Here is a 24,114-nt window from a genome sequence, read left to right on the forward strand (position 1 = left end):
TCATCAACCTCAGAAGGGCGTTCGTAAAAGTAGCCAGCATAGCCTTTTTATTACTGCAATAATGTACCTAGCTTGTTTCTTGTTTTTCCTCTTGTTTTCTTGTCAGAATTGACAGGCATTCTTGTGCAGGCAGGTGACAACCAGAACTCACTTGGATAATCATCACAGGAAAAACGGGATGTTATAAAGTGCATTATTGACTGCAGAAGTCGCTTGGCGTACAGTATTCCTCTGCAAAGATTATGAGTGACAGAATTAGAGACGGTACTTTCACAGGAGAAGAAAACAGATCGAGCTTCTTTTCGTGAAATGCCAATGAAGCTTTGATTTTTCTTACCAAATCCTAGTGTGTTAAGCGCTAAACACTGAAATACACTGTGCGTATTATCATAACCAATAGTTGCAGTAATCAAAATGTCCAGACATCTGCATGCATAACTGGAAGATTGGTTTCTGCCAGTGCTTTGATTAAGGACATATCATTGGAAGTACCTCACGATAGTACTCTACTTTTCTCCTTACAAGATAAGTTGTGGTCATCTGAAGCTCTATTTTTTTAAGGCCTATATTACCTAGGATTCTGGTTCCAGCACAATGTTTATCATCCATTAAGCACTAGCTCTAGCAAACACCAGTCCAAAAGGGGGAGCTACACATGGCATCATCATTCTTCCTCCTTATAAAATGATCTTAAACTGGCCACTTATATTCTGAGGAAAAAGCAACACCAGCTTCCTACGAAAAGAAAAATCACCCAATCCAAAGCTGGTATTTGCCCTGCAAAGCTGCTATTTGCAGTCAACAGCACCCTAGGAGAAAAATAGCAGTTGGGAGGAGGATTTCAAACTGCAGCTGGAAGATCATTTGACTGCTCCTTCACACTGGGCAAAAAAGAGAGTTATACACAATAGAAAACGTGAGTGCTGCAGGGGGAAGAGTAGCGAACCCAGACAAATGGTTTTGTTTTCTGCAGATTTTGGGTTTTTATGCACTCACAGTAATAGCCCTATGCAGAAATTCAGATTGCATGAGGGACCTATGTGCATTCAGCTGAATATCTGAATATGATCAACATGTGTTCAAAGGTACACATAGGGAGCTATGCAGACATTCAGGAGAGTAAATGTACATACATCAGGGAGTGAGGCCTGACACAATTCTGAGGTCCTCATTTTACATTAAGTCTACACAATTTGAACATCTGCGATTGCCATTGACAAAAAGGTTCAATACTGTACTGCACACATTCTTTTAGTTTGCTTGATTCTTCTATATCAACCAAGCAACATAGTTCCTCCACCCCATCTCAACTTTCAATCATTGGACTGCAATTCTAAGCACTCTTAGTTGGAAGCAAGTTCAATTAAAAAAACAAGGGGAGCTCAGCTTACTTCCAAGCAAATGATGCTTAGGATTGTCTCTTAGACAATCAAGGCACTAGATCCTACAAGGCCTCTTTTAACCATGTTGGAACAGAAATGTTGGAGGTCTCACTGGAGACAAAGGAATGGAAAAGATGAGTGTGAAAACTAATAACGCCATTCTCCATCCAGAATTCAAAGTCCATTCTCCATCCAGGCAGTGCCTACAGAGCAATGACCAGTAATTGTGAAACTCGCAGTATAATTTGGGGCTATTATGTTAAGACAAACCAAACATGTGTCATTTATAATCTTACATTCACACTTCCAGAGACAAAGGTTCAGCACACCAGTACTTTTGTGTTAAACATGCATACGCCTCTCTTCCTCTTCTCACTAAGCTGTCACTCCTAATTTGTAAAGAGAAGTCACAGCAAGTTATAATTAGTACTTGCTGCCCTGTCAACCAATTAAATGTAATAAAAAGCTTTCATGGCGGTTAACGCTAACATGGGTGTAATTAAACCTTGTATTTTGAAATGCAGAGTGTGTGTATCAGCTGCCTTTTCTGTGTGTCACCCCTTCAACCTTATTTTTCAGGTGACGTTCTTACACACCCTTCAGATCTTTCGCAAACCATTTGCTAATGCCAGCATATCAAGGTCTTCAGGAACTCGCCCTAGCGGTGGTGAAGGATATGTAACAATTGCTGGTGGAGTGGTGAATGATGGGAGGCAATTCCTTCATCTTCGTCACAACTGGTACTGGAACCCTTGCGTCAGTCCTCGTTTCCCATGAGCCTCCAGTCAAGTTTACTCCTCAAGGTTTGTTTGCTTTTTTAAATGCCAAACATTCCAAAACTCTTATTTTGATTAAAAATGCATGTGAAAAGGTACCACTCTGCACTAGCATGTTGTGTACTTGCATGTTGTGGAGATGCACACAGTTACCCAAGCTGAACTGATCTTTGAGGGATAGTTCAGCATTCAGAACTCACCTGGAGGATGAGTTGAAGAGAATACAGAGGCCATGTCTGCAGATGCGCTGGGAATTTCCCCCAAGACCACTTTTGAAGCTTGCAGAACCCAAGGGCACTATGGATAAAGGGGAGCCAGGTGTTGTCTGCCCTGTTTGCAGTCCCTTAGATGGCACCATTCCATGGTATGAATAATATGGTGCTTTATACCAGGTGCTCAACACCGGGGGGGGGGACTGGACAGAGAACATCTAGGTGGATTTTTACCACCAGCATCTAGGACAGGAGTGGGGAACCTATGATTTTCCAGATGTTGTTAGTCTGCCCCATCAGTTCCAGCCAGCATGGCCAGTGGTCCAAGTTGAGGGGAGTTGTAGTCCAGCAACATCTGGTGAGCCTCCCCCATGACCTAGACAATAGTATGCATTGTCACACCAGAAAGTTTATACTGGATGACTGGATTGGAAGTGGGAGGGAAGAGCAGAGAATGTGACAGTAGCCAAGGTACAGATCTGGCCGGATCCTGGCAGCTATGGCTCCAGCCATTTAGCCCAAGCAGAAATTGCATTGCAACTGTTTCGCAGCTGTGAAGTGCTGTATTCCTTGCAGCTTTCCGCTGCCTGAAAACATTTATAGGATGGAGGACAGCTGGCCCTGAAACAAAGATGTCACTCAGCAAACAAAAATATAGCCTGAAAGAATCCATTAAAATGATGAAAATCTTTAATTTTTTTTATTCAGATATAATTGTACGGACACGTGTATATACAAATACAGATCTTATGGGTTTGTTTGTTTCGTTTTTACAATTTCTGTTAAGTTCATATAATGTAAGCATTTCAAGAACAGCACTCAATGAATAAGTGCAAAGAAACTGCAAAAGCAGGGCAGTACAAGCACAGGACCACACTGAGCTGGACTTTCATACCCAGAAGGACACACAATGAGTGGCTTCAATAGGGTGTCAAGAGTAAGTATGGAAAGCGGATTTTGTAGACTCATGGGTAACCTCCAACATGCCAGCATCTATTAAACTGTACAGACAATGGCAGCAAGTCTATTGTAGGGAGATTTGTCTCACATCTGAAAAACTCAGGGGTGAATGCATGGGAAAAACTTGGTAATGCCAAATCAGAAACAGATCTGCCCATTCACTGCTCCAAATTTTAAACAGGGTGGGTGGGGGGAGATATATAAAAAAAAAGAAACTTGCCAGGGTTACGGAATGGGGAGGAAAAAGAACACATCTGATGCAGGGCATTTGGGAAGTAAGACTGATGAATACACATAATCTGACGGCAGTATGAATGAGTTCCATATTTTTCAAAACTGACACAGCCGCTGCTTTGATAAAGCAATTGATAAATATCAGTTTTTTAAAAAAACAAAAAACAAACAACCAAACACATTCCCTCAACAGCTACTGTTTCTTTCCCTCAGCAGTGGTTATACAGGAAAGAATATTATTTACATATGGCCCCTCTCAAATTTGTTGGCTTTTTTTTGGTGTGAGGGCACGCCAGTCACTGTAGAACATCACATGTGATGCTGGCAAGGCCCCTTTTGAAACAAACCATCCATGAAAAGAATTTTTTTTTAAAAGACAAAGAATCAGAAGGAAAACCATCCTCACAAGAAATAAGAATAAGAATCCCAAAGCCATTGAGAACCAACATGCTAACTCAACCCCAAAGGGGAAGGTTAAGCCTAAACATCACAGGGCTCCAACGTCAGGACATTAACACTGAGGACAAAATATCAAGCATCAAATGTCGCACGGCTCCAAGTCTTGACATCGTGAAATCTTGAGCGTCTGGGTGCATGGGTTTCATGGGTGAGTTCTGAATGGTGACTTGTTGCGACTACTTGCCATTTGGTTCTCAGTCGCCACAGTGAATGCTTCTGTCATATGATCAGTGGGGGTGCGTTTCTTTTATTTAATTTTTAATATCATGAAAGTCTATTTATTTTCTCACTTACAAAAGACATAAGAATCAAATTAATACTTTATTATCAAACACTATATACAACAGAGGCTGCTAATAATACAGAATTTAAAGAACAAAGCATTTTGTTTGTTTTAACTCGTCTTTCCTTTGCCATCCAAGAAAGTACAGTACAAAACAATTATTTCTAAACTAACACGAAATGTTACCTTGTCGTCTATTAAAGGATACACAGTATCCACCAAACAGATCAATCCTTATTTCCCCGCTACCCTTTGCAAAGCCCTCGGGCAAACTGGGAGGGGGTGGCATAGGGCACACTTGCCTGGGCTCAGGGGCTGCCGTAGCGGAATCTGGCTCTTCGGACTTCACGCCGGGGGACAAAGGCTGCTGTAAACTTCCACACTGGCATCTTTTTCAAGATGTCGAAACGGCACGCATACACACACCAGAGAGATTCAAAAAACCTTTAGACGTTGCTCATTTGGCATGATTGAGATTGCCTGATGCCATTAAGTATCCAAAGCAGAGGTCCTGCAAAATTACTGCCCACAAAGATTGCACTGGATGTTGAGCAGTTGTCAGCGACTTTTGCTGTAAGGCAGCGCCGCCTTTATTTGTTAGGTTAGCAGTGCACTGTGGCAAAGCAAAGGGCTGAATTCACTGTGGTGAAAACTTCGTATTGCTAAAAAAAAGCGTGCTCTCGAGACAGAAGTGAGTCGAGTTTTTCATTATTTATAGATGAATTATGGAAAACAGCTATAGTCATCGTTAGGACATCAACTCATGTTTGCAGTTGACATGGAACCATCTCAGGGACATTAAGTGGTGTGCTCCACAGCCATGACTTTTTTCACTATCTCCAAGGTCATTACTTGCTAGCTACCTGTGCACTGCCATTTCTGAGATATATGTGCACCAAGTGCATTATACTGAAGAGAGAAGATTTATTTAATGTAAGGACAGTGCTATCTCTCAACATAGGCTGTTAGTGTGCGGTATTAGACGTCTCTGTGCTTTCAAACACAGCCCATACTGTATGGTATCAGGCAAGCCCAGAGTGCTCTAAATTTACTTTCTGCTATTTTTGGATCGTGAAATCCTTCAACTTTTTTCTTTTAAAAAAAAACACATCCTGCTTTCCTCTCTTAAACAAACAAACAAACAAACAAAAAACATTCACAAAATGCTGTCCATTTGCATCATGATTTAGTATTAAATTACACTTTTTGTTGTCCTGCGGAATCTAGCGCATTCTTGTAAGGCTTTGTTCTCAAGAGTTTGCGGTAAAAGTCAACTTTCCAAAACAATCACTTCCATGATGTCTACTCAATCTCCTGCAAGTCAACGCCTGCCTAAGCCAATGGAAACCCACAAGGAAGGCATTTCCTGGTAAATGGTTTTTATTAGTCCCTAACAAAGTAGTTTTCAGGTGCCTAAGGGTTCAGCCCTGATTCCAGCCAAACAAGACAGCACCCCATAATCCTCTTACCACTTTTATCATCTTTAAATAGGACAAGCATATATAATTACTTGGTATATCTAAATAATGCATTTTCTATTCTAGTGGGTTTTCAAAAAAATATTTAGTTCAAGGTCTTTGGGAGTCCACCTACGTATCCTCCTGCTGATAAAGGTATTTCTTCCACTTTTCAACTGTGTTGGAAAGGAAGAGAGCTACAAAACCAATGCCTCAACGTTCACTCCAGAGTTCAACACGCTCTTCCTAACCTTTTCCTTCTCCCTAACCCACAGCCCTCTATGACAAGTATCCTGGTCCCTTTCTGGCAGGAGTTTACTCCAGTGGTTGCCAAACTTTCAAAGGGAGGCAAATCATGAGCACCCTGGAGATTTTGCATCTCTGACCATGTTTTCTCCACCCGGTGCTGCTATCATCCTAGCATGTATCATCACTTAAAGAGTGGTATCGAAGGCTACCGGCTAGTAAATCAGCCTTGGGAAAGGTCACTTTATTCACACGAAGAAGAAGAAAAAGGAACAGAAAATGCCTCTTTGCATTTGAAGAAAAATTATTGTAGCACCATGGTGATCTGTTTCAAAAGAAAAACAATCTGGTGTGCACTATCCACTTAGAGAGATACCAGAGGCACTCACACCCCAGCGAAGCTTCCTCTATCTGACCTTGCTTGTGTGCTAGCATTCCTCAGTAGCCACTTTCTTCTCCCCTGATGACAAGAGTGTCTGTTGTGGAGCTTAAGTTCTACTGTGAATGATCTTTCAAGGCAGTTGCATACAAAACAGTATCTCTTTCCCTATGAAAAGCCTGTTCATTGATAAATTCCTGGAGGGAATGGCGTTACGCTATATCTGTTCTCAGTATCTCCCCTCCAGTCCTGACATGGTGATACAGTGCCTTGCATGATCGTCTTACAGCGCTCAACGAGGAGACATAAATATTGTATCGGAGTGAGTAAAGACTCCTCTTGGTTTTCCAAACAAGTTCCTTATCTTCCAAATGACTGCACCTGCTACTATTCTTCCTTCTCCACATACAGGTGGGCCCAGAGAGCTAACCGAGGCGGTATCTTAAGAGAGGCTGCAGAGAACGTAAGAATCACTAGTGTCAATATTGAAATTTGGCATTTTCATTTGGAGTCCTTTTATTTTAGAAGGGGTCAAGGAAAGCCACGGGGAAGATCGGGAGTGGCAAGAGGGCTAGTTACGCCTCTTCAATTTTTGCTCACAGTTCAGGTTGCAGAGGAAGAAGGGGAGGAGATTGGGGAAGGGAAACAAACCAACATCAGCAAAACCAATATAATGTCCCGTTCTTGGGATGAGCAATTAAGCGGATCTTTGATGTTCCAAGACCCTGATGTTGTCTGTGACAGATTACTATAATATGTGCTATAACGTCAAAAGCATTGCCAGGAGGAACAGGAGGGTTGCCAAAAGCCGACTGGATATCCTTGGTCTCTGTGCTGCGTTCTCACCACGGGACGGCTCAGCAGACTCATGTACGGTATCATCTGTTCAAATGGGGGTGGGGGGGAGAACACACAAATTCTAATGAAGCATTGCATCTTTAATGAGCCTCGAGATTACAGCTCCAGCATTTCAGTACAATACAGAAAATAAGATTTTGTACTGTGTGGGGCTTTAAAAACCACAACACCCCATCATTTATACACATGTGATGCACATTCAACAAACATTTCTCTGTCTATCAAAGTGAGCAAAAAGCTGCTAGCTGAAATACCGGGCATGTGTTCAATTCCTGGCATAGTCTTGTGCATTAATATCTCTGTCCCAGTTGCATTACCCCCAAATCAGCATGTGCTTCAACTGTATGTTACCATTCATACAACACTTGTTCTCCACGGCACAATTAGTAGACTGCATTTTATTGGAAGGCTAGGCTTATTGTGTGGAGATGACAATTCTGTTAGTTTTACCCTTTAAAAAGCTCAGGAGATGGGAAGTGCATAACTACTGGTGCATGTTAGAGAAATCCTAAGTACCACAATAGTGGAACAAGTCAGGTGGCCTACGTGAAAGTATCGACGTGTCATAGCGCAGTGGCCGAGCTTGTGGCTTTGCATGGGTTATGTCCCAGGTTAAATCCAGGTAGGACTAGAAAAGACTTCTGTCTAAAATCCTGGACAGTTGTTGCCAATTGGTGTAGACCAGCCTCTTCCAACCTTGGGTCCCCAGATATTGTTGGACTTAAACTTCCATCATCCATAGCTAGCAGGACCAAGGATTGGGGAGCCAAGGTTGGGAAAAGCTGGTGTAGACGATACTGAGCAAGACTGATTTATACTAATTAGCTTCTATTTTCACTGAAGCTTTTAACCCTGTAAGTATTCATATAGAAAAGAACTAAAAACAGAAAAGGCCTGTAAAGGATGCAGTTGTGTGTGCGACTTTTAAGTGAACTGAATTTGTGGTTTGTAATATTAACTCTAATGGAGTTGTGATTCTAATTCTAAAACTACTGATGCTAAATAGTTATGAGCAAATTTGTTTTTCCAGAATCATAGCATGCCTATTTGAAAGCTTTAGATTAACACACTGTAAGTTACTCAACCCTTAAGGCAGCCCTGGTTAGTGAAGTTTGATGTTTTATTGTGTTTTTACTATTTTGCTGGGAGCTGCCCAGAGTGGCTGGGGAAACCCAGCCAGATGGGGGTATAAATAAAATTACTATTACTATTATTATTATTATTATTATTATTATTATTATTATTATTATTATTAACAAGCTCAGTGGGTCTAAAAAATCAAATTGGGTTTTCACTGACGAACATAGCTTTAATTGTCAAATATTTGGACAGTGATACTGACATTATCAGGGTCACTATATGCAATGGAAAATGTTAAAGGGCTGATAAAAATCTTCACCACTGATTTTTGCTGAATACCAGAATGGAATTAATACAATTTTTGGTGAATTACAGCTAATGAAAAATAACCAACATTAAAACTTTGAGGAAAGCCAAGACCTATTAGTGGTGAAACAGGTAGAGCAGAATATTCTATTTCTCTTTTGAACACATCTCAATGATATCATAAAAAGTCAGATGCAATTTCAGGGTACATATCAGCTATTCTTAACAGAGAAAATATTAGTCATGTTAATTTTTATTGAGTATGTCAGACATACTAGTTGGATCAGTTTATGGTGTCAGAAAAATGTTCAGATTCGAAACAGTCTCTACACTGTATATGATACATCAGGCTAAATTTTTTAAGCAAGTTTTATGAACTTGCATCCCTGAGTAAAATCCCCAGTATGGTAGAAGAACTTTTAATTTTTCCCCCAAATACTTAACACATTCTGAACTGGCTCATAAGTTACTTAAAAACTCAAAGTGCATTCATTTGTTGATTCATCTGAATTAAGCTAGCAAAAGCAAGACACTGGTTTCAACTCCAATGCTTAAAATCTCACTTTAGTCAAAAAACAGATCCTGAATGCATGAGTTTATTTATTGATGTATCACGAACATTTAAGCCCTGCTTTTCTGTTTTAAAAAAGATGAAAACAAGACAATAGAAACATAATAAAATAGAAAAATAACGGCAGGTAAAAGACAAAGATAAGAATGGCAGATGAAACAATTTACAAATAACCACAATGGGAAGATTAAGAACAATTTACAAAAACCACAATGGGAATATTAAAAAACAACAACCAAAAACTTAGTGGGTCAAATGACAGCTGCAAGAGAGAGGTCTTCGTCCACTGGTAGCAGAAAAGAGGCAGATTCACTCTTGCTAGAGAGTATCAGAACCTCAGAGATGCCATCTTGAAGGTTCTCTCTTGCATGTTGGCTAAATGCAACATAGATTTGGGTTGGATGGGGAATAGTTTTTCTCCAGGTAACCTTAATGAATGGGCAGACTCAAATGGAATCACCTTTAAACATCCTGGTCCTTACATTCTTTTATAGGGTCTTATTGGAGCCCTCACATTTTTAATATTGTATGGGCCCACCAAGATTATCTGCTTCAAAGCTTCTCCAGGAAACCCCTAGCACCTAGAAGTACTAATTCACATTAGAGAATGAGAGCTGATGATGTCTTCTTCAATGTACTGCCACATCCTACATTTTAGGAGGCAGAATGAAGTCAAGTTGCCCATCTTGCCTTAATGGTTTATTAGAGAGCTAAACAGAGATAAACCATGAATTTAAACACAATGGTAGCATGTTATTGTTGATTAAACTGCTGGTGTAGACCCTCTCTGAAATTACTGCCCTAGAAATAAAATTTAAAATGTTTACTTTGTGATTTATGAGTTTCCACTATTCAGTTTCCTCCTTATTTTTGATATTGTACAAAATGTATGGAACCATAAATTGGATATACTTCCAATTATTAAGCAATGATGGGTAGGTAAACAAGGTGGTTACCCAAGTAACATCTATTACTGTGGGAACAACCAACTTTGGAAGTCAGATGCCATAGAATGTTATTTTTTGGGTGCAATAAAATTTCAGTTGCCAAAGTTTCAGTTGGCATTAAATTCCTGGAAGATTGCTGTATACAATTACTGGTTGGTGTTATTAAATTGGCTGCTGCTCTTATTATTATTTATTTATTTTAAATCTTATTTTAATTGGAATGGGCTGATTTTAACTAATTTTTGTTTAAGTTACTTTGGAGGAAAGGTGGTGGGGCAAATAAAAGAACAAATTTGACTGCTGGGCAACTGCCTTTGTCCCCACCCCAAACGTAACAGACAAAAGGAGAGCACACAAACCAGACACGTACACTACAATACTAGCATGTTAGTACACAGTTTAGACAGCATGCAACAAAACTCAGTGGGACTGTCCCTGTTAACGAAGCAGCATGTTAATAGCAAACTGTTAGTGAGCTGGGAATTACTATCAAATATTTTCTCAGGCAATCTTGTGAATATGCTCTGTGGATGGGAGCTGGCCCTGCTCCAGATCTCTATACATGCTGCAATGTGACTTCTCCATTAACTTCAAAGTTGTTGTTGCCCTATACCGGCAACAAGGATGCAGAGGTGGAGCTACCTTGTCATCAAAGGTGGGAGGAAGGCTTTGATTGTATGAAAACTTTCTCATGCAAAAGAAGCCTCTGTGTCAGCGTAAATGTGCTTTTCATTTAGGCATCTCCCTGCACCACCTACTCTTCTTCACTCTACCAACATTTTGCATTGTGTTTAGATACCACACGCTAATGACTCATTAACATGGTTTCGCTGCTCTCCTGCAAAACAGATTCTTGGGCATTTTAGGATCTTCATGCTCAGAAGAGGAACATTCTCACTGATAAAGCTGACAATGATACGCAACTGCTCTAGACTTTTATGGAAACTGAACTTTTTGCATAAGTATTCTGCCTTTATCGATACTGAGAAGTGTGTGTTGGAACTGGTTTGATTTTGCTTTGCTATAACATATTTGTGTCTAACGTAGTATCTTAATCAGAATGCCTTGCAATTTGAGCAGCTGCCATAGTACATCTGGGGCTGCCTATGTGCTTAAGTTTCAAACAGTTGATAAATTCCAGCCCAAGGCACTTCCATTATGGAAAAATGACATCTAAAACAGGATAAAAGCATTTTTAAAAGTATTTAAATTCTCATTTGTGAGTGCAAGTAGTAGTCTTTTAAAATAAATGCTTTAAATATAAGGCGGACAGTAGCCGGCCAACACAAAGGTTTTGGCTGTAAGAGTGAAACAACAGCAACACCCTGATATACCAGCGTGATGAAAACCAATGTCACCTGTGTACTGTGTCAGGAGTTAAATGCACTATAATTACTCTGCATTGATAAACAGACTTCGGCAAATTTGTCAGGATAATGATGGCAAGGGGTCCTTTCTCCTCTGGTGAGTGAATGAGGTGGTAATGAAGCTTTCAGGTTCTACCTATTGTTCACAATGGATTAGCTCATATTCAAAAGTTGAAGGGATAGATAAATGCATGTTCAGCTACTCTAAAACTGTTAAGAAAAAATGGAAAGTGTAAAGAACTCAGATTAAAAACAAGGATCAGATAATGGAAGGTGGAGCTTGATTCTCTCATTCTTCTCTCTGAAGTCATTGAGACAACTGAAAAGCCCCCCCCCCCACTGGATTTCTACTCTCTGCTAGCACTGGGGTAGAGAACCATTGGCCTCCAGGCAAAATTAGGTCTGTCATGTGCCCCAATTTGGCCTGTGAGGCTGTTTTCCCTAACCCATGCCCACTTGCCGCACAACTGACATCATATGTGATGTCAGGTGTGTGGTAGTGAGATATCCAGCAGTCAATGAATAATTTTGAGCCTTAAAATGCACTCCCAAGTTAAAGTGAAAGATATATAACTTTTCATTCAAGGTAATATCTGTTTCAATACTGATAAATGCGTGTGTACATTACTGTGGTGTCATAGTAGGACATGGTTTGTAGGACCTAATGCTTGCTACCAATCAAGGCTTGTGGTAGCTTGTACAAATGATACATAATTTGTAGATATGTTGATCAGACTCAACATAGCTCGCTACGTTGTAATTTGAGGGGGCAGAGCTTAAACGGAAATTTAACAAACTGCAAAGCATCAGGAAATATGCTTTTCAGCTACAAAAATAATTTAGGAATGTGACACAGTGGTGTGGGGTGGGTATTACGTATATTATTATTTTTCCTTTGAGGTATCTGGGAAATATATAAAGCCATCTTTCAAAAGAATGTGGTTTTTGATAAGTTCTGTTGCAATGCTTGTGCTCTGCTACTAGGTGTCACTATAGAGCTGTTTGTGCGCTTGAGTCAATGCAGACCTAAGCCTTTCCAAGCTCCTCCTTGTGTATAAAATCCATTTTCTTCTTTAATCACGGTTAAAGCTGACTTCAGCATCAGATTTAAACATGGAGAAGCTGCTTGGCAGACCATGGTTAAGAGATATCCTAGTTAGCATCAACTGTGGTAAAACAACAACAGAGAATTCACATGCAAGGAGCAATGGCTGGAAGGAGAAATGTGCAATTCCATGGGCCACTTCTAATCTCTTAACAATGATTAAGTGACCGGCGTGTTATATCTGCACTGGCTCTTAAGAGACAAATCAGTAATAGAACATACAGCACAAAATAGTTGTCTTTGCAAACAGTTGGCTCTTCATTAACTATCTGTGATAGGGACTAATAAAACTTCCTAGTTCCTTAGGATAAGACTATGTTTCTTTTACAGGGCAAGAGTATACTCAAGTATGGTAGAATAAATTTTCCACCCCACAGCCTAGAATACAAATACAATTATCAACTAGCCATATAGGCTCACTCTAAGATTCTGTATTTAATGGATAATGATTAAAATCTCTCATGTAAAAGCAATGTCCACAGGCACGTTCATGTTCAGGAGACAGTTTAGCTTTCAAAAGTTCTTTAATATTTTCACTATAAAAACAGAACTGAAAAAAATAGTGTTGAGGTAACTGATTACAGATGGGATTGCAAAAAAATGTGTTTGCAAGTAATTATTTGAAAAAAAGAGTTTACATATATTTAGTTGGCAGAGTGCATATATAAATCCATGCACATATAAAACATCTATAGAGATGCATATTTTAATGAGCTCCAGCTATAATTATGTACATTGGTTTCAATGGGGACAGTTCTGTTTAGGCTTAACTCAATCCCATTGAATCAAAGAAATTTAAAAGCATTTAATTAACAAGATTGCACTCTAAATTTACAGAGCAAAACTTCCAAGTGTATGTATATCTTATTCATATTTATGAAAGCATTTGTACTGCAGGCAGTCTTTTAAAGCACACAGACATATTCCCATCGAGATCAGCCTGAATAGTAATACTCATTTGCACAAGGATCTTTATGAACACTTGTAGACAACTCTTTCACATATGCTATTAGTTTAAAGGTACAGAATGATATTCAGCCATTGTTCTCATTTTAAAGCCTGAAATAATTTTGATTTTAACCAGTAGAACTTATTGCATACTTGTTCTACCATATAGATCAAAACGTGACACTTTTGGAAAGGTAGCTTTATTAAATTTATAAGATTCTGTCCACCCATTGGACAACTAACCTATCAATGATGTTATGGTCAATTGCTTGTTGTGGGCAGGGAAACCACTGGTTTAAATGCTTCTAAATACATAGATGTGTAAACATGTAAACAATATCAAAAGTATATAAAAACACACACACACACATTTCCTCTCTTAATTATTTATGTCCTGAATGGATACTGTGGTGCTGCGGCAACTTACTGCAAAAATGGGGTGGGAATGGGGACAGAGGAACTGCTATTTTTAAAAAAATTGGGATGCCATGTTTGAGTAAATAATTTGTCATGGAAAAAGCATACTTTGCCTCCCATCCATTGGACAAGAATACTAGTGCTAGCAAATGAGAAACACCATAAGCAATATTAGCATTGCGGGAAATGAGTAAAAGCAGAGTCATTTTACCATGCAAACTATGCAGAGAGAAAGAAGGGAAGAGAAGCAGACGCACCAGAGGATAGAGGCATTTGTTAAAAGAGATTCTCTAAGCATACTAACCTGCTGGTTCTAATGAATTTTCTACTTTGTCGTTAACATCGAAAACACGGTCATGAACACCTATAGTTTTCATACAGTTGTCTATAACAAAAATAGAGATAACAGCCAAATATGTTAGTGAGACACCCTTAAATCCCCCATTTTCCTTTTTGTTGTTGTTGTTGCTCTATGTGATTTCTATTTCTATTATATGTACGTATCTCTTAGTTGTGGCATGCTTCCAAACGCCACAATAATTGTCTTTTTGTACAACAGTCTAAGAAACAACAAGTTAGCAACTGCTGTGTACTTGAAACAAATAAGAGTAAAAGCTTTGTGAAAAATGATAAAAAAGATATGGTGAAAACAAAAACAAAAAAGCCGCTATATAGAACAGATACCACACAGGATTCAAGAGTCAAAAAAGAAGTTTTTACTGCTGTTTAACAGACCAAACAAAGCATGTGCTATTAAGCCACCCTCTAAGCAAGATCTAAATAACTTACTTGCAGGCCGTACAAAGACTTTCAGCTTTAGACAGGACCTCCTCCCATTATCAGGGATTGCAGATGCTGTTGAAGAGAAGGGGGAGGAAGCATAGTTACTCTTTGTCCTACAGACATAATGTAGTACATTCTTCTTTTCCTAAGATAACACATCTGCAGCACATTAAAAAAGGAAGAAAGTAGATGATATGGGGCAGTCTGAATAGCAATAAAGTGAAGCTTCAAGGCCACGCCACTGCTCTTTTTCAAAAGAAAGAGTGGCATAACAACTGTGCAAAGTAAGAAGCCACAGAACCCACCCACCAGACTCTACCCTTGAACCCCAATAAGACTCAGGCCAACAACAACCACAGCAACAGCAGCAGCAGCAACAACAAACCAGCTTGCTTCTACAAATTGGTTCTAAGGGCCAGTCTGCATGGCCACTTTTGATGTAGTAAGGTGGGTGCAGAAAATCATTTTCACATGCTAACATACTAAATAATAACTACCTGAAAGCTGCAGTGGCTTAAAAATTCTAATGGGAATCATTTTTTTTCTGCTGCTACTGAGTATATTTTTCAAGAACTACTGGTATGGGGCTGGATGAATGGAAGAACTCCTTCCATTCACAGAAGGGACTGCAATCTATTCCAGCGGAGCCTCTTCCTGGCTGAATTTAATATACAGTGGTACCTCGGGTTAAGAACTTAATTAGTTCCAGAGGTCTGTTCTTAACCTGAAACTGTTCTTAACCTGAAGCACCACTTTAGTTAATGGGACCTCCCACTACCGCCGCGCCACCGGAGCACGCTTTGTGTTCTCATCCTGAAGCAAAGTTCTTAACCCGAGGTACTGTTTCTGGGTTAGCGGAGTCTGTAACCTGAAGTGTATGTAACCTGAAGCATATGTAACCCAAGGTACCACTGTACTCCTTCTTCCGCCAGAATTCCCCCCGCCCCATGTTCTCTCCCACACTGTTACAAGGAGTTCTCCGACCCTCCAGAGAGAGGTGTCACAGTGAGAAGGAGACCTTGACAAAGTATTTCTCCTCAAACAGCAGGAACACACTGAGATTGGAGTTCAGGTCACAGGAGCTCTGTATCCAAGAAACACAATGATCCAAATAAGTGTAAAATATGTCTGCATTGTGGCAAAGAGATGCAAAAGCCAGGATGAACTTGCCCTGAACTTTGGGCTGAGGCTTGCACTAAAATGGTGTGCATTGCCACAGAGCAAATAGTTACTTCCACTGGGGCTGGGAATGTAGTACAGACATCTGGCCCCACTTGTGCGCAATCAACTCTCGTATGAGTGCATATACGTGTTGCGCCAAGAAATCAATCAATCAATCAATCAATCAATCCTAAGCTGAAATGGCTAAAGAGGGCTAGAAAATCCTTGTAGCTCACAAGGAGACCTTCCCCAGAGTCAGAACAGGATGCCAGTAAGCCAAAAGTCCAGGCTCCAAAATGGCACATGGGAGCTCTCGCTGCCGCCGCCGCCGCTGCTGCTGCTGCTGTGCTACCCCACTCAACAGCTGTTGGGCCGGAATCTGTATGTACTGCAGTAGGCTCCCCACTTACTCTCATTTTGCTTATGTGGGGTGGGGGCTGGGGAGTCACATGCATTAAGAAAAGCCAGCTAACTGTTGAAGATTCTGATTATAAAGTTACTAAAATTGTGGTCCTTCTTCACCTCAATAAAAGTGTTTCATTTCTTCATTACTGGGTCTAGGGGGTAATCATGTGATGCCATTTAAACACTGGAAACTCTGCTACATTTATGAAATCTCTGCTTTCAGCAAATCACGAATCTGCTTTCAGGAATCATGAACTGCTAATAATTATATGCACTAATGTGGAAATTGGTTTGCCTCTAAATTAACACATGTGGTAGATCATACGACTCATTGAGTGGTCCAAATGTGTACATTTTTAATCATATGACCATGCACCACAGGGAAATGGAATCATGGTTTGTAGCACATCCAGATGTCAGTCTGTCCACCAACAGGTATATTATTATTTGGGAATATAAAACTGGATGAAGGTAAGTGTCGTACTGATTGTGCTACATAATTAACCGCTGCTGTTGATTCTATAATGTGCAAAGAAATGCAGTAAATGAAAGGAGAAAAGCCCAGGTGAGTGAAGGGCTTGGTGGTGGGTATTATGAAAACAATCCATTTGTTTGATTATGGATGCTGCAAAGAATCCAACTGCCCTGTACTAGACAGCTGGCTTGGAGATGGTTCGGCAGACAGCGCCCACGAGACTGGTGCTAAAAAAAGGCCTTTGTGATAAGGCGCTGGTAAAAGGCACCGAGGGATAGTATTTGTGACAGACTTGAACTGGAGCTCGATGACAAAAAGAGATTAGTGGTTTGTGTACACAGCCAGCCAACAACCAACACACTAAGCCTCAAGGTAAGTGGGGCTTATAGGGACTTTGGGAAGACTTGCTTAAAAAAATACGTGTGGCTTTATTAAGCAAGTGTTCTTGTTCCAGAGTATATTCCAAGTGCTTCCACGATCTCAGAAGATGCTAACTTCGATAATTTTGTTTTCATTGAGCATGCATGATGCCCTTATTCAATTTGCTGCTCCTTTGTATAGTTGATTATAGGTAGACATTAATATACTGCATCTTCATTATTGATATATGCAGATGTCGACGGTAAAAGAATTATAAACCGGCTCCTTCAAACTTTGAGTCATTGTTTCCAAGGCATATTTTCTGGGGGGAAGTGACAAGTTCAAGGAGGGAAGGGAGGAACACAAGAGAAAGAGGGGGTGGCAGTTCAAATAGAGTAAGCCAGCACTTGTTAGAAGTGCCTGCCTACCTCTTTTAATCACAAAACAAAACTGAACAGCAATGATGCTTTCCTGCTCTGCCTGGTACTCACTGACAAGCAGTTAAGAAGTGCTAACAGCTGGCTTGGCCGTAGGCTCTCACTAAATCAAAGTTGGTAAAAAAAACAACCAGCAACCCTCTCTCTACTGACATTTACAGTAACTGATGTGTTACAGGGCACTGCATTGCACTCTGTAGGGGCATCCAGGAAACTGTGTCCTTCCTGTGGCCCCTGATGAATATACAAATCCTTCTCAAGACAGGACACGATGCTTAACAAAATCGGAATACTGTATTCCTTACCTAACAAGCAAATTTGCTTGCCCTGTTAGCCTAAGCAAAAATGAGTATTTGATTATTTCCTGCTCCATCCAGACTTTTAATTGATTTTTACAAACGACAGCCTACATACTCAAAGGCAGGATGTCAGTTTTATGCTCTTACTTTGGAAGCTATTATTTGCCTTTGCAAAATAAAGGCAGCATGGATTTTGCTATCCTATAAACTACCTGGTGTATTTTTCCCTCTAATAAAACAGAAAGGCAATCGTTTCCATCTGCTCTCTTTATGATTATAACCAGTTTTACCACAACTAAAGGGAGAAAATGCACAAACTGCTGACAGATTAGTGCTTATATGGTAGCTTTGCCTCTGCATATCATGGGATAGTTCTACTCTTTCATGCCCAAATACTAGTTTTGCATTCATTCACACACTCCTGACGAGCTCTGTTTGTTTGTTTGTTTGTTTGTTTGTTTGTTTGTTTGTTTGTTTGTTACTACTTTTCACAGAGTGTATCCCCAAGAATAAATGCAGACCCCTTTCACTCTGAATGATGTCAGGTACCAAGAATAAGATTGATATCCCTTTAGTAACTTGAGCAGGGTGATTTTGAGTTTCTTGCTTGCTTTGTTCTTCTTTTACTTTGAAACAAAGCTACAATAATTGCATTTAAAATACATTAAGCAATCCACAAAAATTAAACCACTACCAGGCATTGCTAATCCACATTCCAAAATACTAGCAGATGCTAAACTTTTCTAATCAGAAAAATAGTATGTTGACAAATTAACTGATCTCTACCTTTATTAAGTATTCAGAATCTGAGCAGGCACTGATTCCGTCTATGAACCCTTACTGATTAGTGAATTCAAGGTACATCTGCAATCAGGGGTGCTAACACGGATCTTCTGCATGTCAATTTAGCCAGACACCTCACCCTCAAAATCAAGTACAAATGTGCACATGCTAATTTAAAGACATATGCAAATTTAGAAACAATGAAATACAAAGTGGCTACACACAAGCAATCAGATGTCTTAAAAGACAGAATGCCATCAATGGAAGCTTTCACCATAATTGTCTTTCCATGCTAAAAAGCCTTAATCTGTTGAACTCCTGCCTGCCACACAGCTGTTATCACACAAGAGCCCTGCTCTCCCACAATGCCAACCCTAAATCATGCAAAGAACTGAGGTTTTGTTAATTGCAGACCAGTTATGTTACTGAACAGCTTTCATCAAATTGATCTTAGGCTAACAACCTACATTCAATACAATACCAGACATGGTATTTCAGGTAGGATGGGGCTATCAGAGTCAAAGCAGATTTAAGATGTTCAGTCAAGGCTCAAATGCCTATGCATTGATAAACAGTTTAAAGGCAAGCAGCTAATACTATAGCAAACAGTCTTTCTTTCTTTCTTTCTTTCTCTTTCTTTCTTTCTTTCTTTCTTTCTTTCTTTCTTTCTTTTTGAAATAACAATAATTTGACTCTTTGACATGGATATACTTATTTAAGTCCCCCAATTCCCTCTCCTCAACAGGCAAGAAAGCAATTAATCACACTACACTCTTTCCCCATTGTGCTTCCTGAATCACACTTTCTCTAGTACAATGTTGCACCCACCCACAATATGGGTATATTAATGGTGCACTTTATTTACATTTGCATTGGCAAGAAAAATGTTTATTGTTTACAAGGGGGCGGGGAATACACTTCTTGCATGAAATTAAATTGGAGTTAGAATGAACACACAAGGGGATTCAACTAATGAGTTTCAGCAGCAGCAGCCCTGTGCAAAAACTTCCCCTTTCAACAGGGCTTTCCCCCTCCCTTCTCCCTGTGTCGCCCCCTCAATTGATTTTGCAAGGGCTCAGGAGAACCCCTGGAACAACATGTGGGGGGAAGGAGGGAAGGATTGATCCATCTGGCAAGCCAGCATGCTTGCATCAATGGATCAATCGCCTTAGCATGGCATTCAATTCCTTTCATGAATTCCTGTCTCTTGTTGCTACCTTTTGCTTTGGGCTGGATATACCCAGTCACTCTAAAATCCTGATTTTTCAACTTTTTTTGGACAACAATCATTTTTCTACAAGAAAAAGAACTTTAGGGTGAATCAAGATTTCCTTTCCCATTGTCTGGAAAAGGGCTATCTGGTTCATTCCGAAGCTAGTTTTTAAATCTTCCCTAGTTCATATAGAATAATAAAATTGTAGACCTGGAAGGAGCCCAGAGAATCATCCAGTTCAGCAGGTCTATCTCCAACTGAAAACATTAACTATCAGTCGCTATGTTTGACAAGCCTAATAAGTAATAACGGAGACTTTCTTTTGACTAAGCTGGATGGGGGAAATCAGAGTCTATTGAAACTCTAAAACTAGCATAGGTACAAAATAGCAGCAGTGTCTTTCTGGCCTTTTAGGCACTAGCAAAGCTAGTGATGAAGATAAGTGGATGTCAAGGGATAGACAGAGATATTTTTCTGCCCCTCTGTATAACTTGCATCTGCTTAGAAGAGAGTAAGAACAGCACCTGCTCTTAAACAGCACATACTGTATTTGCTTAAGCAGTGTTCTCATTCCAAGATAACTTGCTTGCAAGAAACTTTGAGCAACACTTTCTTACTCTTTTGTATACCCAGGTCCTATTGTAAGAATGTTTCGTGAAGAGAGATCATACTAAGTTACTCTTCTGTGAAACACTGGCACAGACCATTCAATTTGTTCATTATGTTGTTCATCACTACTGTATATTCCTTACTGAATTCTGCTTTTGTCTTTTCTTTGTATATCTGCTGCAAACAATTTGCACTACTGAGCAGCTAAGCTTAAGGGCTCCCTATTATTCCCTGTTTGGTGTAGTGTCACAGGCCAGATGTAAAACCCAATGTGTTCAATGGTGAAACTGACCTAGAAGCACCTGCTTCATCTTAAAATAACCATGCAGAATTATTAGCTCCATTAGGATGTCATTCCATGCTGGGAGAGTGAAATCTGAACCATGAGATTTTTCTCTCTCTTGTCATTCTAAAAAATAGCTGTCTACAAGACTGGAATAGATACCCAGAAGTCACAAAAACCAGTCAAGCGGTCCTAGTCAGTCTGCAAACTTTGAAGGCACAAACACAAGAACAGAGACAACTCTATCCCACTACAAGCAAGTCGGAAAAGGATGTTCAGGCAGTTTTCTGCCTAAGTTATAACGACAAGCTCTTTGGGGTGTGTGAAAAAAGTATTTATAGCAATGATTTGCCTTTAGCCATTTCAAGCACAATACCATTGACATTAGTCAAATCCAAGATCCACATAACCTTACATAACCCTCAAATCTTAATTCTGATAGCCAGAAGCACCAAAATATCCAATACTCTGTGTCAGCCCCAGAGATTTGGGAAGTTTCATTTTTAAGAAGCGCCATCTGCTTCCTCCTTTGTAAAGAAATGAGTTTGTGTGGGAGCATTAAAAATGCAGTTTCCCATTATGTTTGCCATGGGCAATATTTCTCAATTTGCGGGAGTCAAAAGAAAAGAGAGCCTATTAGTTGTTAGCAGAGCTGAGCCTTTCCCCTGTAGGATTTAGTGTGATTTACAGTACAACACAAATGTATGTAGATTAGCCAGGTAAATGCAGTATTAAGCATTAATATTCTTCTCACAATGCAAACTGAAAAAAGTTTCACATTTACATAGACACAATTGAAAAGGTCTACTGAAATTTAATGAACCAACAAAAAGTAAGCATGAGTATGATACATTTACAAAAGGAATTCTGTACATTGAAACTATTTTTTACAAAATTAAAAATCATAATGCAGAGTATTTCTACCCACAAAGAAAGCTCCATCCCTCTGAAATCTGCACGCTTTAAAGATTTATCTGGATCACCATATATTAATTCCCATTTCCAACCCAAGAATTAATTGTCCAGTTGTGTCTGAATCTGACCGCTCATAGAGACTTAAGTCTTGTACATTCATTACTTGCTCATTCTTGAAACTTGCTTTATCAAGCATGCATCCTGAGTAAATTGCTTTCCTACATAGCCGTAGGAGGTGACTCAACTTGCTGGCAACATTTGATCTCACCTAGTCTGCCATATCTCTACATTTAATCATCAACAGGGTCAAGCTACTGACAAAGCGGAAGATTTTGAATGTCTTGAAGCAAGAGACAGGAGGATGCCAGCTGCAGATGATACAGCTCTAACAACTACTGAGAAAAATGCAAAAGCATTCGTAGAACATCTGCCTGACAATGTTAATTGAAAAAAAAATGTTTTAATAAGTAATGCATTTACTACTAATAATAATGATGATGAATTTATTAAATATGTGCACTCCCTTTCATCCAAAATCACAGGGTGGTCTACAACATAAAAATGAGAACACAAAATACATAATTAAATGAAACATACAAACCAGTAACACCCTTCCCACAAACAACACTCACATGCACATGGGAAACTGATTTATCTGCCTTCGTCAACTTTGATACGGAGTTACTGAATGTGCCATGCCACTATGTTCCACTGCAGTGCTTATACCTGAGGAGAAACTGCCTCCTCTCTCCTGAAAGAGGGGTGTAGTGAAAGTCCCCTAAGATACATTTGTTGGTGTTTCAACACGAACATAGAATGAAACACAAAACAGAACTCATATGCCTTAAGACAGCAAATACCCCAGCTCATACATCCCATGGGGTAGGCGCTTAATTCACATGGCAGAGGAGCAGCGTAATCCCCTCCCCGCTATCACATCAATAGCATGAATTGTGTATTGCGTGTCAAGGCCCCCAAGCCAGCCCCACAGAAGAAATAAATTCACACAGGCACAGATTTTGGTTTAAGGTTAATGGGCAAAATTTAGGCCACAACTTTATTGATTACAGCAAATGTGAGTGGTATTTGCTTAGGCATTGGCAATAGACTCTATCTGACTCCTGCCCACCTTGCAGGGAGTCAGGGAGGGTAAACCACCCAAAGAGGAAGCCACATTGGGGGAACCCGTCTGCATCTCCCCTGGTGTTCCCAGAGGCCTGGCATGGCCCTAGCCCCTCAAGCGGACTTCGGACAGGATCCAGGCCCCGGATTCCTTTACCAGAATACCCTTGAACATGGAGCGGCAGGCGATGGCCAACCTTCCCTCCCACACACATCAATAAGCCAATGCCTAACCGCCAAACCTTACGAAGTTGTAGCGATTGCTAAAAGGTAGGCGAAAACCAAGTGGCCAGTGCCAATCTGCCAAATGGAAAAATCCTACCCGTCCCCCGTCCCAAGACAGGTGACCAACCAAAGTCCAAAGCAAGGCCAGAGGGTACCTAAAACAAAAGGGAGGGTGGATGGGTGTCCGGCAACGTGAAGCAGGTGCTCAGCACATGTCACAATGCCGCTTTCATAACCCCCCATGATCACCCCACTCAATCGCGATTGGCCAAAAGAGGCATGGGGTGATCGTGGTGCCACCCTGGCATAAAGGGCATCACTCCCCCCACAGTAGGGGGGGGGACTGTGTTGTGGGCCCACCCACAACCAGGACCATCCTTTAAGATGATCCTATTTCCCACAAATGGTAGACTGTCTAGTGCACATGTGGGCAACAAGGGTTTGCATGCAGCCCTTTGATGCCTTTTGTGTAGCCCACCATTGGTGCCTAAGCTAACACTGCATTCCCATCCCCTGGGAACCCCCTCAGGGTGATTATGTTGGAAAGAATGCACTGGGGAAGGACATAGCTATATCCCCCAATACAACTGTACTATCTCAGTCCACCAAACACTTGAGGGGCTGTGATTTGCATGTGTAGAGAGAGATGAATCCCCTCAAGTGTTTGGCAGGCAGGACAATACTGGAATTATTGTGGGTGAGTAGGTGCTGGGGAGGGACATCCTCACTCCTTCCCAGCCCACCAAACAGTGGGTTTGGTTTCCATGGGTCAGTTGGTATACAGGGCATACTGCAACTCTTTTCTTTGGAAATTGTGTGCGTGTGTGTGTGTGTGTGTGTGTGTGTGCTGACTGTATTTTTGTGTATGTGTGTTAATGGTTCCTGAGCTCCCACTTCTGCGAGTGGCCCTCGGAGATGAGGGCTTGCTCACCTCCAAGGGCTGGTTCACAAGCAACATTATCAGCGTACTGGAAGAACTCACACTGTTGAGCTACTACAGGAATTAAATGCCCTGGCGATATATGATGTAGGTCTCTAATTTTACACTTCCACTGGA

General features: G+C 40.4%; 1 protein-coding gene across 4 annotated transcripts in view; it reads right to left on the bottom strand.

Moving 5' to 3' along the window:
- Positions 1-3,042: 3,042 nt before the first annotated feature.
- The window catches only part of EFNA5 (ephrin A5), a 214,962-nt gene continuing 193,890 nt past the window's right edge, over positions 3,043-24,114 (bottom strand). For 2 of the 4 annotated variants that reach the window (XM_083577154.1, XM_083577152.1), the window contains exons 3-5: positions 14,777-14,842; positions 14,292-14,372; positions 3,043-7,270 (exon numbers count right to left, since the gene is read on the bottom strand). In XM_083577154.1, coding sequence (XP_083433280.1) covers positions 7,149-7,270; positions 14,292-14,372; positions 14,777-14,842 — 269 coding nt within the window. In that variant the 3' untranslated portion in view covers positions 3,043-7,148. The remainder of the gene's footprint in view (positions 7,271-14,291; positions 14,373-14,776; positions 14,843-24,114) is intronic. The other 2 variants (XM_083577155.1, XM_083577153.1) reach the window with 1 other exon arrangement.

The sequence above is a fragment of the Podarcis filfolensis genome (genome assembly GCF_964270895.1).
Source record: "Podarcis filfolensis genome assembly, chromosome: 11".
Classification (NCBI taxonomy): domain Eukaryota; kingdom Metazoa; phylum Chordata; class Lepidosauria; order Squamata; family Lacertidae; genus Podarcis; species Podarcis filfolensis.